This window comes from Crocodylus porosus, unplaced genomic scaffold, assembly GCF_001723895.1.
Source record: "Crocodylus porosus isolate Cpor-Errol unplaced genomic scaffold, CroPor_comp1, whole genome shotgun sequence".
Classification (NCBI taxonomy): domain Eukaryota; kingdom Metazoa; phylum Chordata; order Crocodylia; family Crocodylidae; genus Crocodylus; species Crocodylus porosus.
In genome coordinates, this window is record NW_017728931.1 from 6,837,927 (window position 1) to 6,856,455 (window position 18,529).

Genomic DNA, 18,529 nt, shown 5'->3' on the forward strand with positions numbered 1-18,529 from the left:
GAACAGAGATGTACTGGTTTCCTAGCTTTTACAATCTCCAAGTTAAAGAAGCCTAAAAGGAAGGCAGGGGAAAGGGGTAGAGGGAGAAGACCAATATATTGCTTTAAGGTAATCTTTCCATCAACTGCAGAAAGGCTTTGGATCCTACACCAGGCTGCTCATCCTGTTTTATGCCCATGGTGATATCTTATTTATTTTTTTACTGCCACTAAGTGCATCAGTGCAGTGGGATATTCTAGTTCAGGCCTCAGGAGTACTGTGAAGGATGGGTCACTGCCAGAGTGCAGGGTACGTACATGACATCAGGGCTGTTAGCTGTGGTTACCAGCACATACAGGTCAAATACAATTTCTAGGTAGTTTGTGAAATACGGGGATCCTTCCACCGTCTGGAGATTCCTAAAGAGAAAGAAGCAGCAGGAAGTTACATATTGACATCAGGTGACTGATACACAGGCTGTGCAAAGGCTGGTGGGGCTGCTGTTCACTTCAGACTACAGGCACTTAGCTTTGATTTTTTTAAGAGCATCAAGCCCCCACTGACTTGAGGAATGAGCAGTCAGGCAGTAGCTGAGCACTGTTCCCCATTCTCACACATTTGATCTGCTGGATTTGGGGCTGCTGCGTTTCAAACCCATACCGAACTGCAACAAGGAGAGTACTCTCACCTGTCACCAAACAACTTCAGAGCCATGAGAGAAAACATGAGGACGCTGAACATGAAGAGCAGGAAGACATACGTGATCTCTGGCAGCGTGTTTCGGATGCTGCGGAATGCTCTCCGCATCTGCCAAGACATAAAGCCACAAGAAGCATAACGCCGGGCGAGTTAGCGGGACATGAACCTTGGGCACCGCCTTACATGGCACATCAGAACGGTGGCAGGGTACAGGGACACTACTGCTGCTGTAGCAGTAGAAGCAGACTGTGCTGTGGCAGCAGTAGCCAGGGACTTCAAGTCCCCAGGGCAGGTAAGACCCCTCTCCCTACCCGACGCCACCAGCAAGGTTTTGCTCAGGATGCAGATCTTGCTAGTTATGCTTCTGCAAGCCACCCTGAGGAACAAAACAATACAAGCTTCCCCTTCCCTTCCACTCCATGCCAGGGTCAGCCACCACATAGTGACAGACAGACAGCACAGAACCCAGGAGCTACCATTGCTGGTCCATGCTGACAGAAATTAACCAAGATTGCCCAACTGACTGAGCATTACTTGTCATCAGCCTGACATTTTACCCTCAAAAGGCACCACCTCACTACTAGATTCTCTGTACTCTGTATTTTCTTTGTTACCTCTTACACTGAGTTTTTCTGTGCCCGTGATGGATTTCCACAACTACAATGACCCTAGTCTGAAGACAGGCTGAGATAACTCCAAGAAGCACACACCATCTCATTCATTTCAGCAGGCTGATTACCCAGAGACAGGAATTTAGACTCAACAGCAAAAGAAACAGTGAACAAATCAAAGCATTCTAGAAAGGAGAGGCAGCCATGCTACAAAGACTTGCAGTCTGTTGCGAGGGTGTCTCTATAGCCAGAAAGATGCAAGGTCAGACAAGTTTCAGATTGTGAACTTCAGCAGCACAGAAGCCTGAGCTCATTCATCTAGTTTAAAAAGCATTCTTCCTCCCTCTCCTCCTGTTTTCTGTCTTTATCCAGAAGCCAGTACTCAAGCAGAATGGAGTCCAAGCATCCCGAGTATGCTTTATCAGCGTGGAGTATTTAGCAAGCCTCCCTCCCTCAGTCCCCTCCCCCAACACATAGCAAGTGTTCTTCACCAAACACTGAATGGTAGCATTTGAATTATCGTGACCTACTTAAACTCATTTGTTGCAGTCAGTCCAGAACAGGCTGACCCAGATCATGGATTCCAGTCAGCCCAAGACAAATGGGATGAAAGATTACAGGGTTAAGCAAGCCACTCCTACAAATTGTCCATAGGGAAACAAGGGACCACACATAGAGGATTCCAATCTTGTTGCTTGCCACTTGCTAACAGGTACCTTGAAGCATGGAGAAGGCTCCAGGTCAAGAACAAGCAGAAGAAAGGGAATGCCAACCCAACACTTCCAAGGGGACCATGGACTGGGCTGTGCTGCAGTGTTACCCATCCAAGTTCCAAAACCCCATAACACCACAGCAGGTAAGCACAGATGCTCTGTGGCTGAAGCAGGAGCTAACAGGTCAACAAGCCACTTGTTCCGCTTTGTGAGGAGATGACACATGTGCCCTCCCCGATTCTGTCAGAGGTCACCCCCAGTGCATCATCTTGGCAACTGCCTCCACAGCTATGTACTCCTTACTTTGCAACTTGGGAGTTGCAGTCAGGGTTAAGCCTTAGCAACCCTCCATCCCCTGGCAGGCATGGCCTGAATACCTCCTACTGATGAAACCCCCGCCAAGGGAATGCTTGGATTCCATTCTCCCCCAGTTACACATATACACAGGCTGATCATAGGGAATTTGAGAAGAGGCAAAACTGAGACGATAAACAGCTGCTCCAGAAGCTTCAATGAAGCTGAAAACCACTGGAGCCAGTTTTCTCCTCACAGTAAAGGAGGCCAATGAATTCGCACAGAGACAGGGTTGCCTTGGGCAGCAGATGCAATGATTCAGACTTCTGCTTACAGAGATAAGAGGCCAAAGTCCCGGTTGTGTCTGAGGAGAGTACAATTATAGATTGAGCTGTCCTCATCTTCCTCGAAGGAGTCTAGGACAGTTTGGCAAGCCAGTGAGGCTGCAGAACAGGTAAGAGCCACAGGATGATGCTTGCACAGGGTTTGGAGAGAATAGCTGGGGTGCGAACTTCATTAAGAATCAGGACCAACAAGAAGAATGATCCAAAAGTGTCTAGATTCTATCCTGAATCTTGTTGATCCCATTCCCAAAAGCCAGCAAGAATTCAGTATGTGACCACATGGATGGCAAAACAAGCAGAGAAGGATTTTCACTACTGATAATCCAATGAAGCAAACAAAGGCATTGACTTCAGAGACTCACTGGACTCTAGACAACATTGCACCCAGATAATTCATTGTATTGTAGAGTTTAATAAATAAATAAAGATCTCCCCATGAAATTCTATAGAAAGTTACACTGGTGTATCGTTTGTCTGTAGGGTTGACTTGCATTTAATTCCAGGGGAGCCCTTTGATCAGAGCAAACAGGCTCCCCCATCCCCAGTGTGGCAAGGCTCTGTAGGAAGCCCCAACTGCATAGAGCCACCTACAGAAAGCTGGCTGTGTGTTTGGTGTGGATACACAACACCTTTTTATCCCAGGATAATATACCTCATTTTACTCTGAGTGAAATTACACTGCTGTATGGAACAGAGAGGGTATTGTGGCTCATTTTTTGTGATCTGGACACAAAGAAAGTTACTAGCAGTGCCCGATGGCTTCTGTTATTCCAAAGCCTTACCATTTACTTCCTGCAGGACTGAGTCAGCTTCTCCAGACATGGCTGGCCATACATCTCCACTCACTTAGCAGGAAAGAAATCCTATTGATGAGATGCACTAGTCTGCACTGTCACAGCCCAGAACATGTAGGTTTATTCTATACTATGTGCATGCTCTGCCTAAGCCGGGCAGCGAGAGCTACATCTTATGAAAAGAATAATTTCAACATGACAGCAAAGATCTAGGAGTACTTCAAATCTGCACCAAGGGAAAGAGTGCTACATGCTTGCACACACTGGGGAAGTCTTACTCTGAACAACCAAGAGAGCATATCTGGTTCAAAGGGAAAGGTATTGATAGCTGCAATATGAGCTCACATATCTGTACCCCATTTTGTCAAATGCTCCAATTCAGAGAGAACAATTTTCAGCTTACAAAAATCCAATACAGGTACATTTGTATGATGACAAAGTACTGCTTACCTGGCGACTCTCTGTAAAGTTTACTAAGAAGATGGGTCTCATGATCCTTGAGTACCTGACACTGGTTATGTTGCAGATTTTAAGAGCCCCATGGATAATCAGGTCAGTTAAGGTCACCTGTGGAAAAAGGTACAATTAACAGAAAATTACTTAGGGCTTGTATACCTGGGGAAACTGACTGAAACTGTTCTAAAAAGTATCCATGCAAGGAGGTATTCCAGAAAAGCTGTAGCTACTTGAAGTCTACAGCTGACCCTGATCCGAGATAGCTTTCCTGTATAGACAGCCTTAAGCACTTAAGGCTTAACACCAACTCATAAAAAGCATCTCTTGTAGGGGGTGGGGTTTCAGTAAGTTAAACTGTGTTATTACAGGAAATATTTCAAATCACTTCTAAGAGAACAACGCAAACAAGGCCACCCTATCTTGCTACATTTTCTTATCCTGAGTTTCAACAACTAGGCCCAGTTTGTCATGCTATGACCCAAAATTTAACCTTGAAAAGGAAGGGGCATGTCAGTGCCATTCAGATAATAGCTATGTACAGTCAAAGCCAGCCCCACCATTTTCATGCTGCCATGAACTCTTTGTGCCCATGAAAACAGAAATAGGAAAAGGCTCAAATTTAAAAGCTTTCCACCCAAAGCATTGTGCCTGCAACTAAGCAAAAGGGAACTCACCAGTATTGCCATCATAAGGCAGATATTCTTTGCATCCTTCCAGAATGTATTGCGTGGAGTGACTTTTGCAAAGTGCAACAGTCGACTAAAGAATACTAAAAGACATAAGACCTCAACCAGTGAAGTGGCCTGGAAACAGAAGGAAAGTTAAGAAAACTAACTGACTTTGCTGAATTGTCCTATTTTTCCCCCCCCCTAAACACTGCAGGTATCAGCAAAGCCCCTCATAAACATATGTTGACAGAAGAGGTTTCTCTGCTTGTATAGCTATACCATATTGCCAACCACCATGTTGGAAATCAACAAAAAGCTCTCCTATTGGAAGAGCTGCATCCAAAACAGATGTTTTGTCCACAAACCTGCATCAGCAGGAGCATGGATTTTTCATATTTATAGTTATGTGGGCACAGCTGTGTTGGCTGTCATGAAAACCTGCACTCCGGCCATAAGACCAAGGTAGGAAGGAATGCGTCAGATGGGTTCTCTGTTGGAAATCTGCTGTTGACTCATCTTATTTCAAGCCCTCCCTCACCCACCTTGTATCTATACTTGCAGCTCACAGTTAAAGGGTCATATCTCTAGGTTGTATAAAAAAAAAAAAGCCAGAGATAATTGATATTATTTATTGTTATTCTTATAGTAATAAACAGCTCAACAGCCTTCTCCACCAAATGCAGGCAGAGAAATACTGATTATTTATTTGTGCAGCAAAGCTATCATAGGTGGCTTCCCATCTGTTCTCCACAATCTGCATAACAAAATTGCAATACTGTTTCCATTTTATCCCAATGGTTACCAAGAATGGAAGTGGGTACACAGCAGGGTCTTCAAACACAGCAAGGGAAAGGTTTACAAAAACGAAGAAGTAGGTGGCTGCTTGCATAGTCCAGTGGTTGTAGAGATAATAAAGTCTGGGAAGGCAAAACCACAGTCATTTTAAATTAGGGTATTAGTACATATATGCATTAATGTAAGTGTACAACAGAAGAGATAAAAGGTCCTTCCACACTATTCGAGGCAGATTGATTTTAAGTGCTGGTAGGCAACAAGAAACTGTCCTGAGCATTAGCTGTTTAAAGATCACCATAACACACATTATTTCTTAGAAGACCTCAGGTGGACTCAGCAGGTACCACAAGCAGCTGTTTCCTGAGGTTTTGCAAGTTACCCCTGTCTAATTGCTGTTCCCAAGGAAACCAATTCATTTACACAGGTTTTTGCTTCTGATTACGTGGATTGGATGTTTCTCAACTGTTCAAGACAGCGGACTATAACCACACTTTATCTAACCTCACAGAGCAATATAAAGGGGAATCCAAATATTGTGAACTCCAGTTTTAAACTTAACTCTTAGAATGAATCAATCTGGATTAAAAAAAACAAAACAAATACAAAGTTACCCACCCTTCATAATTGCCCCTTTTCTTAAAATGGGAATACCACATAAGGTTGTTAATTTAGATGTGCATCATAGAAAATTAGGATTGGAAGGGGCCTCAGGAGGTTATCTAGTACACCCCCTGCTCAAAGTGGGACCCCCAGTTAGATCATGCCAGCCAAAGGGCCATAAAAACTTCCAAGGATGGAGATTCCACCACCTCTCTGGGAAACCTGCTCTAGTGTTTTACTACCCTCTTAGTGAGAAAAATTCTTCCCAATATCTAACCTAAACTTCCCTTGCTGCTACTTGAGCCCATTGCTCTTTATTCTGTCATCTGCCACCACTAAGACCAATCTACCTCCATCCTCTTTTGAACCCCCTGCTTCAGGTGGTTAAAGGTTGCTATTAAGTCCCCTCTTCTCTAGACTAAATAAACCTAGTTCCTTCAGCCTCTCCTTACAAAACATGTCCCCTAACCCCCTCACCATTTTTGTCACCCTCCACTGGACTGTCTCCAATTTGTCCACATCCTTTCTGTAGTGGGGGGCCCCAAAACTGAACACAGTACTCCAGATGTGGCCTCACTAGTGTTGAATAGAGGGGAATAATCACTTCCCTTGACCTGCTGGCAACGCACCTACCAGTCCAACCCAGTATGTCATTAGCCTTTTACAACAAGGGCACACTGTTGGCTCATTCAGCTTACTGTCCACCATAGCCCCCAGGTCCTTTTCTACAGAGCTGCTGCCCAGCCAGTCCGTCCCCAGCCTGTCTTGGTACATGGGGTTGTTCTGTCCTACATGCAGGACTTTGCACTTGTCCTTGCTGAACTTCCCGAGATTCTTTTTGGCCCAATCCTCCAATTTTAGGTCACCGAATCCTATGGCCCTACCCTCCAGCATGAAAGAAGTCTGATGAGCTTTCAGGTATTTTACTTAACCCAGGAGTGAGTAATTATTTGGGCCAGTGGGCAATGTAGGGAATTTTGGCAAGCTGGGTCAGCACCATTCCCACCTCCCCCAACAGCTCATCAAAACTCCCTGAGCAGTCTCACCCCATCCATCTGCCCATGTGGGTCCTGGCCAGTCTCCATGGAGATCCCAGGATTTCAGGGTAGTGTCATAATGGGGCTGGGGCCCATGGCAGAGCCACAATCTGTGTCCATATGCCCCTCCCTGAAGAACCAAGGCCTGTTGCAGGGGTGTGCCGGCAGCAAGTCATGGCTCTGCACTCAGCTAAGAAGAAACATCTGGGAGTGGGATGGGCAGGGCCCAGCCTGCCTGCCCTGCTCCTGGATGCCACTCCTGGCCCACCCACAGTCCCATCCTGACCAAGCGTGGAGCAGAACTGTGACCTTCTGCCCACATGCCCCTGCAATGAGCACCAGTTCTGCAGGCAGGGGCGTGCGAAGAGCAGATCCCGGCTCTGCTCAGGACCTCAGCCCTGCTTTGTCACCACCAAGCCATCTTGGGCTCTCCAGAGACCAGCTGGGACCTGCATGGGCAGGGTGTGCAGCCAGCTGGACAGGAAGGGTCCCTGGGCAAAGGGGTAGCTGTGTCTGGGGCCAGGCCCAGGATCTTGGGGCAGTGATAATGAGGGGCTCAGGCCTGGGCAGAGCTGCAATCTGTTTTCCACATGCCCCTGCATGTGGGACCCATGCCTGTAGCAGGGGCATTCAGGGGGCAGATCACAGCTCTGCCCTGGTCCCAGTCCCATACTGTCACCACTCAAGATCCTGGCCTCACCTACCTGTCCTGTTCCCCACCCACCTGGAGTTCCATAACATCCAACTGGCTGCACATGCCACAGCCGGGGCAAGACTAAAGGACCTGCCACGGGCTGGACAAAATCCAGTGGGCCGGATGTGGTCCACACACCAGATTTTGCCCAAACCTGACTTAATTTATGTGTCTGGTTCTTCCTTCCCTGAAAAGGAGTGCTTTATGCCCCCAAGTTTATCAAATTTCTCTTCCAGCCATTCATTTAGTCCAAGATGGCACAAACGCACAACTCTCAGTGGGAAACAGTGTCAACAGATATTCAACAAGACAGGCTTTACTTACACATAATAGTAAATTAGAGAAGGGGAGGGAATTTGTTTGAAAAGCTGTTTGTGAGCAGCTCAAACACCTGACATAAGGTATTCTGGGAGAGTTTGAGTTCCATTGGTCCTGCTCCCCTCAGCCCTCCCCTGCACTGTACAAGAGTTAGGAAGCAGCTCCTTCACCCAGGGAGAGCTCAAAGCTTACTATTCGGTAGCAGAACTGCAGAAGGTGCATGTACATTTTGGTGGGCAGAGGGAAGGGATGCTAGAGCTGCTGGCAAGTGCCATGAAGCTTATGTCATGTAGCTTGATGGAAATATCTGCCAAGGATCTTAGCCCAAGGCTGGCCAACCTGCAACATGGATACCACAAGCAGTATGGGCAACCTCTGTGTGCACCACAAGGCAGGCTAGGGAGGGGACTGGCAGTACAGTAGCAGATAAGGTGGAAAGTAGAAAGCAAAGCAGAAAAAGAAATATTGGGAAGGGGGCACAGGGAAGGAAGCAGGAAGCAGAGCAAAAGATCAGGCATGGAAAGGTGATCACAGTGGAACTTGGCAAAAGTGTGGAGATAATTTGTAACATGCTTGCCATGCCAAAAAGGCTGGCCTCCAATGCTTTTGTGTATCCATGTTTAGGCAGAATGGAAGATTTGAAGGAAATGAAATGTTTATCGCTTGGGTGTCTGGTCCAAGCAATCTGATAGCAGAGAAACCACAGAGCACTAACAGATCTGAAAGCTGGGGGGGGGGGGGACGAACGACACATGGCTGAATTAATCACAAAAAACTTGATTCAATTCTATCTTTTACCCCACACCCTCTATGGCAGTGTTTCTCAACCCATGGGTCGCATCCAGAAGTGGGTCACAAGAGTCATGAACAAACTTCAAAGTTGATTATCCTTTAAAGTAGGAAAAGTGTGGGAAACTGAGGCTTTTCCCTTGCAGGCTGGCAGAATTCCAGCCTGCAAGGGGCTGTGTGCCCCTCCCCCCAGCTCCCGATGCATGGTGGGGCTGGGCAGCAGCAGGTCAGGAGTGAGGGGCACTGGGTCAGGACTAGCCATTGACGTTTACAAACAGGTAATGGTACAAAAAAGGTTAAGAGCTGCTGCCCTATAGGACTCTTTTACACTCCTTCCCTTTTGCACTACCTTCTCTTTTAATGCTTTATTACTAAGGAGTTCGTCTGTATAGTCAAAAGTTCTGTTCAGTCTGAATAGGCCTAGTCACCAAAAGGGAATAAAATCAGTCAGTCAGTCAGAATTGTTTTGGTTAAAGTCTGAGTGACTTCTGACAAAAAGCACAAGAGGATAGATTCCTAAACATTTCTACCAGAGGCAGCCAGCCAACAGCTCAGATTTCAGTTTAGTATGGTGTTGCCATACCATGCCAAGTTTCTGAAGAGTTCTCCAAAAAAGAATAGGAAAACAGCATTCAAGACTTAACATTATTGGCAAGATGACAAAGCAAAGATCCCATTTCCTGTATTCACACATCACACAACTCCCTCACCACATTCTCTTCATTTCCCCACCACACACACAAATTTATATAAAAGGAGAGTACAAACACAGGAAAAAGGCTTCATTCCGTTTGCTGCTATTCTTTTATTCCTCAACCCTGCAAAAATTTGAATATACTATATATACTCTTAACTTCAAGCATACAAATTATTTCTTTTAAGCTGCTGAGGATCTGCATACGAACAGAGTAGCGGCTGTACGTAACATTTCATAGAATCATAGAAAAGTTGCTCTGGAAGGACCTTTGGGAGGTCATCTAATCCAACTCTCAGCTTGAGGCAGCAACATCCTTAACAAACCATCTTAGACAGATGTCCAAGATAGTCTAAATGTATGTCTAAACATTTAGGGCTCGTGGACAGAGGTGACGTCTTTTATTAGACCAACAAGATTTTTGCAAAAAAGTGTCTTTAATTGCAAGCTTCTGGGCACAAACACTCTTTGTCAGGCATCAGAGAAAAGATTGTAAATGTTCTCCTAGGTAGAAATGAAAGATCATATTTCACAGTATTTCACAGAGGAGTCAATAGATAGAAATTTTTTTTTGCAAAAATCTTGTTGGTCTAATAAAAGATACCACGTCTGCCCACAGGACCCGACTGCTTTTTCCTCTAGACGAATACGGCTACAACCTGGATACCTGTCTAAACATTTGTAAGACCAGAGCCTTGGTCGCCAAGTTAGTTTCCATTTCCCCTTGCATCAAGCAAGACTCCTTTAATAGTTGGGGGATGTTGAGTAAAAATATTTTCCAGTCAAGCACTTGAACACTTTGCATGGTAGACCATGGTGGATTTCAGGTCATTTTATTACCTGACTGCTTGCGGCGAGGTTTCAAATGGAATATTCCTGTTATACTGAGCATCGCAAACAAAAGCTGCCGCCAGCAGAAGATCCTGTAGGTGGGGGTGGGAGGGGTAGCGGGGGGGAGGCAGAGCAGACACAAACAACAAGAAAGTCTTTAGTACTTTAACAATCTAAAACTCTTACTTTATTTCGTTTCACACATGCTTCCAAAGATACCTTTCAAGGAAGCATAATTTTAACTTTTGATATTTCACAAAACAAGAGATTAATCTGGAAGATCAAAATAATGCTGACCATGTTTCAACAAAGAGACTTTGTTTGTGATATGCAGCTTTGGAAATTATGCATTAATTAATTAACAGCACTTGTGTATTCTCCTGCTCCTGGCACTCTATTTCAATTTAGTTGGGGGTTAAAAAAACAAAAACAAAACAAAAACCAAAAAACTTATTTAGCATTTAAATCCTGAGGAGTATTGCAGTTCTATTACAGGCTTGCCTGACTAAAAACATGCAGAGATAGGAATAGTTCAGCTAATCACCAGATGATATTGGCAACTGGCTAAACATCAGGAGCACTGAGTTGGGGAGACTTGGCAGGGAGGAAGAATTTTTGCAAGCTTCTTCACTGTGCCAAGACAACAATGTTCATTTGAAAAGTATTCCTGGAAGCAGTTTTCACTATAGCTACGGGAGGGGTCACAACCATGGCCACAGCAGTGCAGGTGTGGTGCTAATTGGGCCAGGATGGGCTGCCTTCTTGCAATTCTGAGACAAACTGCAGGCAAGCCCGTGAAGTCCATTTCTTAGCAATTTACAGCTTCTCCCCTTAAGATCTCACTGAGATGGTACCAGACCAAAAACAACAGTCCCTCCAACATCTGCTAATACTGTAAGGGCATTCCTTTAACAACTTGCAACAGGAACGGATCTATTTGACCTGGAAGTTCATTAGGAATGTTACATGTATGCACACACCCCGCTGCTCGCCTCTTTTCTAGCTTAGTATCTCTATGCTGTGTTTCAGCACTTAGCATTATTTCAGTTTACGTTTTAACAAAAAGGCTGAGGTAGGCATTTCACACTTCAGCAACTGAGCCAAGAGTTTAGTTATTGGCTTTAGAAACACAGGATGGAGTAGCACAGACAGCTTCTCTGGTTCAGAGGACACAGGATACTCTGACTACGTAAGCCAGTCCATACCAGGGCAGACCTATTGCTGAACAAGTCTGCATTGAGATTAATGGATTAACTATTCAAATGCAGGCATTCACTACAGGGGCCTTCTGGCTTAACCTAGTGACCTGCAAAGCTTTTCCTCCAGCACTGCTGCAGTACCCTGCTCTCAGACACCTGAGTCCTTCTAGCTACAGGTACTCCTGCTGTCATGCCTACACCCTGTCATGGTGGGGCAGCTCCTAACTACGTCCACACACTATCTTTCAGCCTGGCCGAAGAGGGGGACTGGGGCACCATTGCCAGGCCATAGGCAGAGTCCCAGGCCATCTCAGCATGCAGACAGGATCACAGTGGCAGCGTGACAAGGATTGTCGCCACCTAGCCATTCTGCCTACGCCTGTGCTGGATGCTGATCCAAAACACCTACACGCCTGATGCCTAGGGCAAACCTATGGGATACGTTTGACTGTGCTGACCAGCAGACATGCTGACCACCACAGGCATGTCTGAAAAAGCCCTGCCACCCAGCCCTGCTCAATGGCAACAGCCCCAACCAAGACAAGGACTCAGGATTCGAAGGGCACTTGGAAGAGCCAGGGCCTTGCAAAAAAGTGGGGCTTCCCACCCCAACGCGCCAATGAAACTACAGCCCCTCTCCCAGGTTATGGTTTTCAGGTGTTACAGGGGGCTCTCGTCTCTTTTGGGGAGGGGGGCTCAACTCCCTCGTCGTTCCAGTCCTGGTAGGAGTCGCCGTGCGAGCCAAGGCGCAGCTGCAGCCGGGAAGAAGGCCCCCCCGCCCGCTCCCAGCCGGGGCCCCGGTACCTGTTGCGCGGGCAGCGCCCCGCCGGGCGCGGCCATGGCAGAGCGAGCGGGACGGGGCGCACAGAGCAAGCCGCTCCTCCCGGACTGCCCGCCGCCCGGCTTTAACTCCGCACGTGACTGCGGGCGGCGGAAGCCGCGGGCCGCCGGACAGACTGGGCCGAGCTGGGGCGGAGCGGGGCCCGGGCGGCGCCGGTGCTGCGGGCTGCTCCGCCGCGCGCATGCAGGGCTTTGCGGAGGCGGCCGGGCAGCACGACACGGCGCCCGCTTGTCTTCCCTCCCAACACTGGTGCTGCGGGTAAATCCGAGATCTTTTACTAGACCCGCTCAAAAGTCTTCCTTGCCAGCTTTGAGGTAAGACAGATACCCGGCGTCAGGCTGAGAAGCGCCTGCCGTTGGTTTGGCTGGGGATCCAAACTCGGGGAAGAGGTGATGCCTTTTATGAGGGTGTTTCTCCACGTCCCAAAAGCGGGCTGCAAGGATGTATGAAATGGTCGTGAAGCAACTTTAAAAATGGATCAACAAACTTGACAAGTGGATTCTCCTTTAAAGGAGACAAAACAATGGAAACGGTGGCCTTTCCCCTGCAGGCTGGCAGAGTTTCAGCCTGCGAGGGGCTGCTTGGGGCCCTCCCCACACAGATGGGTTGGGACCTGGAGGGCAGCAGGTCCGGAGTGTGGGGCACTGCCCAGCCCAGGGCAGGGGGTTAGACTCAATGATCTACTAAGGTCCCTTCCAACACTAAACATCTATGAAATCTATCAGTGTTTACAAATGGATCGTGGTACAAAAAAAAAGTTGAGAACCACTGTTTTATTAGACCAGACAAGTTTTGCCTGTTAGCAGCTAGAGGTGCAGGGCCCCAGAAGCCCCTGCACCGATCTTCTCGACAGCTGGCAGGCTTTGTGGCTTCAGCAGGGGCTACCATCCCTACAGCTGTCATCCTGCTGCGCCTTAACACACACAGTGTCAACCCATATCATGAGTTTTGCTTGTCTGCAGCTTGAGGTGCAGTTCCCCCCAAACCCCTGCACCTATCTCCTTGAATCTTGTCACACGTCAGCTCTCAGCTGAGGCTACTATCCCTGCAAGTTTCCTCTGAATCAGCCAAAAAACAAAGTTATAGATATTTCATTGATTCCCCATTATACCCTACAGCCAAATCTCTGAATCTTTTCTGAATCCATTTGGAAGCTCCGAATCAATTTGGAAAGCCTAAAGCTTCCCGCAATTCAATTCAGATTAGTAGATTTGGCCTCTGAATCATCTGAATCATCTCCGAATTCGAATCATGATCTGAAGCTTTGCACAGCCCTAAGGCTTAGGTGTCTCTTTTGTGGCTTCTCTTGTGACATCAGTTTCCAACATGCTTAAGAACAGTTGCTGAGAGCAACTCTCATGTGGCCCTCCCCTGTTTGCTTCCAGGTTAGCGCATGCCTGTGGGGATATGCTCAGGAATGATTTTGCAAAGACACACTGCCACTACAGTGTAGACCAAGAGTGCCAACCCTTGGCACATATGGCACGAGTGGCACACACAGCCACTTTGTTTGGTTTACATTTCCAGCAAGGAGCATACAGAACAGTGCAGATTAGAAAGAAAGCAGAGCAATGGATCCAGCAGGAAAGAGAGAGCAGAGCAAAAGGACCAGGCAGGGGAAGGGGAGCAGAATAGCATTTAGCAAGGGGGCAGGACTTACTTTGTGGTATGTTGGCCAAAGAGGTTGGCCCCCTGGTGCCCGCCTTCCTGTGATCAGAGACCTGACAAATAATGCCTTGCATTCAAAAGCTTGTCTAATTTTATCCCAATGACATGCTGGTCCAATCAAATTTACCGCCTTAAAAAGTCCTTGGCTTTCTCTGCCTTCTGAAACAATATTGCTACACTTTTACATTACCATAAAAGCAAAAGAAATATTTCATTCCATTTTCTTACTGAAATACAGCAGCTCTCTCTAATCAGGGAACTGCCAAACTCTAGTTAGAGTTTTCCTGCAATCAGCTTCTGCCAGCTGGGGGAGTAGACCATTCTAATGCTAGGGATCTGTAGACCTCATTTGCCTCAACCAGCATTTCTTAAGTACCATCACCTTATCTACCCATCTATATTTTTCTACTGTATTCTCAGGGAGCACATGTACATTATGCAGATGAGTCCCTCCCCCCCATATTCATCTGTCTGTCATTTTAGGTGATATCCATGACTTACAATTATATCTAAGAAATATAGAAATATATACAACCTTTCAGATCTATAGTCTGCCAATTCAATTTCCTTAGCTATCACTTATTCAAGAGAGATATAGTCTCTCTCGCATTCTATTTAAGGGGTGAAAAATAATAATCTCTGTATAAAATTCCAGGTGTTTATCTCCTGATTCCCGCTATGAGTTTTCCCTTTGAAATGTACAGTTGTTTGGGATTGGTAGATCACCTTAAATACACATTAAGAGACATACCGGCATTTAGGCTGATATATATGCAAATACAGACTCTCAGGGTGGAAACAGATGTTGTCTATCATTTGTGCCACCTTAATTTTTTTTTTTAAGGTGGCACAAATGCAAACAGATGTCCTTACCCTTTGTTGCACCACATGACCTGAAAATCAGAGGCATAACAATAGGTAGTAATAGACTCTGCCACTTTATTGAGGCAGATGTCTGTTTCCTTGTGGTGCTTTCGCTGCTCAGCTTTCCCCACTATGGGTTTGGCTGGATAGGAGAAAACCCCTCTTTTCCTGCTGCCCCAAACCTGTGCTGTGGGGTGGGACAGTGAGGGAAAAGTACTTCCATGTTCAGCCAGCCCCAAAGGACCAGGCAAGGAAAGGAGAGTAGAATGGCATTTGGCAAGGGGACAGGGCTTACTTTGTGGTATGCTGGCCACAGGGCTGGCTGGGTGGGGGAATAGCTGGCATTTCCTGGCTGTCCCAAACCTACACTAAGCGGGGTAACCTTCAGTGTTTTTTGCTGCTCCAAACTTGTGGGTCCATCATCAAGGGCAGGACAAAGGGTGACGACGTGTTATACCCTGTGCAGTGATCAGCATTGCCACGACACAAAGCAGCACATCTGAATCACTCCATTCGGCAACATCTGTTTCTAGCCTCAGCTGTTATCTTCTGCTGCCAGGGTTTCTCTGAAGTGTGAAGAGCTATTGTCTGGTGCAAGTCGTACTTCATTTATCCATCACTCCCCTGCTTGTTATCAGTCATGTTATGAAAATACAAAAATGCATTCATACCCAAAACTAGGGTTCATACGAATAAAAAAATTGTAAAACTGAATATAGTTTAACATTAGTTATAAATAGAGACCAAACACTACATTAGTAAATCTAATTTGGAAAAATATCTATGCATGATACATGGCAAACCCCCAGATCAACCCTGCTTTAGGTGGCTTTATGACATACGCACCCTGGCATGGTAAGTGACCTCCATGTGGCTCTCAGCCTCCCTTTAATCCTGCCTGTGTCTGTGAGACTGACAGCCCAAGACCTGTCACTCAAACAATGGGCATCTACAGGTGATGCCATGTCGCCATAGCAATGCACTATGGCGACGTAGCAACCACATGTATCTACATGTGACCAGCAGCTACTTCACTGAAGCGACATGCTCTCTCATTATAATGCGATGCTAGGGCGAAGTAGAGGCTAAAAATAACCATGTGCCCAGCATATGGCGCTGTATGGGCTGCTACTGTACTGTGCTTTAGTATTTCCAAAAGGAAAAAGTAAAGCACAGCACAGTAGCAATGTCACCATACAGGCATGTGTAGATGCGCTGGTGTGACATACTTTCTTCCTTCATTGCATTATGGGCCCCTTGTCCTCTTAGAGAAATTCTGACAGTGCTCAGGCCAGATCAGTTGTCTGAGTAAGAACAAGTTTTATAATGGAATTTGGTTACAACCTTCATTAGTAGGAGCGTTGCCAGCAGATGGAGGGGAGTGATTGTTCCCCTCTGTTCAGCACTGATGAGGCCACATCTGGAGTACTGTGTTCAGTTTTGGGCCTCCCACTACAGAAACCATGTGGACAAAATGGAGAGTCCAGCGGAGGGCAACAAAAATGGTTAGGTGACTGGGGGACATGACTTACGGGAAGGGGTTGAGGGAACTGGACTTATTTAGTCTGGAGAAGAGAAGACTGAGAGGAGATTTAATAGCAGCCTTCAACTACCTGAAGGGTTGTGCCAAAGAGGATGGAGCTAGACTGTTCTCAGTGGTGGCAGATGACAGAACAAGGAGCAATGGTCTCAAATTGCAGCAGGGGAAGTTTAGCTTAGATAATAGGAAAAACTTGCTCACTCAGAGGGTAGTAAGGCACTGGAACAAGTTACCCACAGAGGCTGTGGAATCTCTGTCCTTAAGAGGTTTTTATGACCCAGGTAGGCAAAGCTTTGGCTGGGATTGTATAGTTCGAGGTGGTCCTGCGCTGACAATTTCTCCACCATTATTTTCCACTCCACCAATTTCTGTCACTCTTATCATCAGCAATTTCATATTTTCTTCCAAATTATTGGTCATAATATTGAATAGCACTGAGCCAACCACAGATCCCTGCAGAAACACCCACAGTAGATAATGATTCTCCACTTAATACTATTTTTGTGCTATATGAGAGTCCATTTTAATTCATTTAATATGTGCTGCATTTATCATGGATGGTGATAATTTTTTAATTAGGTTAGCATATAGGACTGAGGAAAAAATTCTTACAGGAAGCTAAGGTATGCTACCTATTATTAATTATTCTACCATGCATTAATTCTTCACTGATTGCATTGCAATCTTTTTGTGGTTTTAGTGGGGATTTGAACCATAACTAGCCTGTAGTCATTCAGATAATCACATTTGCCCTTTAGATTACTGACATAAAATTGGGTCTTTTTCAGTCTTCTGAAACTCCTCTCAAGTTCCAAGATTTGTTAAAAATCAATGAGTGGTTGAGTCAGATTGTTGTCCAACTCTTTCAAAATTCTTAGATACAAATTACCTGGTCCTGCAGATATAAAATAGAATCTACAGATTATATGAGGGACCTTTATTAACATCTAGTGTGATCTCCTTTATAACAGAAGGTATGAGTCTTCCCTGAATTAATCTCTTTGGAATGACCATATCTTTCAGGGAAAACATCAAATCTCGACTTGAAAATTTCAAGTGATGGAAAAACCACTACAGTTCTTCATAAATTAGTACATTGGCTAAGTATTATCACCGTTAAAAAAACTGTGCCTTGTTTCTAGCCTGATGTTTAGCTTCAACTTCCAGCATTGAACCTGGTTATATATTTGTCTGATAAAATGAAGAACCCTCTTTTCACACTTCTGCTCCTTCTTAGATATTTGTAGGCTCTGATCACAACAGCCTTAATCTTAGTATTGATAAAATAAATAGAGCTCCAGGACTTTCTTCCTAAACAGATTTTGTGATCGTTTACTCATACTTGTGGCTCTTCTCCAAACCATTGCTGAACATCCTTCCTGAGTTGTGCAGTCCCAAACAAGGCACTTCCAGCAGCAGTTGTTCCCCTTCTGTCCAGTAAAGACTTAATAATCTCCATGCTTCTGTCCAGTATTCCCATTTATATATCCAAAAGTCCCTGCTTCCTAGGACTGAGTTACCCATCCTATATGTATGTTCTTTGTTTCCAGATGGATGGTTGCACATTGAGGTGCCAGTTTACCAAGTGACTCACAGTGCTCTCAGTAATAACCTGATGATTATTTGCAGAGGCTATCAGGAATGATTTGTTTTCTTCCAGGTCCTTGTTAAAAACTGACCCTGCAGAATATCCTTGGAAACAATCTACTCACTGCCAATTCTCTCATTTAACTTTAGGAGCTGCTATTGAATAGTCTATCTGTTGTTCAGATAAAACTGTGTCATTATTACTTTCAGCTGTGAATATCATCCAGCTGTTTTCCAAAATACAAAACGTTTATGTTTATTTAATTTTTTTGCATTATTGAAGATTTACCATAGTAATGCCCCCACCCTTTGCTTGTATTTCTTATATTTACGTTTCCTTCTTACTGTCCTTAATTTAACTGCCCACAGGTTTCCAATACCTTTAGCCTCCCCTATCAATACTTACAAGTCAGAACTGCAAAGTGATGACCCTGTCAAGTTCCCTTTCTTTCCATTTTAGATGTAAAATATCGATTTCAGGTTTGCCTTTCCTTTTTATTGCCTGGGAGGTTCC

General features: G+C 45.5%; 1 protein-coding gene across 4 annotated transcripts in view; it reads right to left on the reverse strand.

Moving 5' to 3' along the window:
* The window catches only part of LOC109316211 (two pore calcium channel protein 2-like), a 30,152-nt gene extending 17,732 nt beyond the window's left edge, over positions 1-12,420 (reverse strand). For 3 of the 4 annotated variants that reach the window (XM_019544111.1, XM_019544110.1, XM_019544109.1), the window contains exons 1-7: positions 12,320-12,420; positions 10,326-10,408; positions 5,361-5,475; positions 4,565-4,693; positions 3,885-4,001; positions 668-786; positions 297-398 (exon numbers count right to left, since the gene is read on the reverse strand). In XM_019544111.1, the coding sequence (XP_019399656.1) occupies positions 297-398; positions 668-786; positions 3,885-4,001; positions 4,565-4,693; positions 5,361-5,475; positions 10,326-10,408; positions 12,320-12,355 (701 nt within the window). In that variant the 5' untranslated portion in view covers positions 12,356-12,420. Of the gene's footprint in view, positions 1-296; positions 399-667; positions 787-3,884; positions 4,002-4,564; positions 4,694-5,360; positions 5,476-10,325; positions 10,413-12,319 lie in introns of those variants that run through there. The other variant, XM_019544112.1, reaches the window with a different exon arrangement.
* Positions 12,421-18,529: the final 6,109 nt, after the last annotated feature.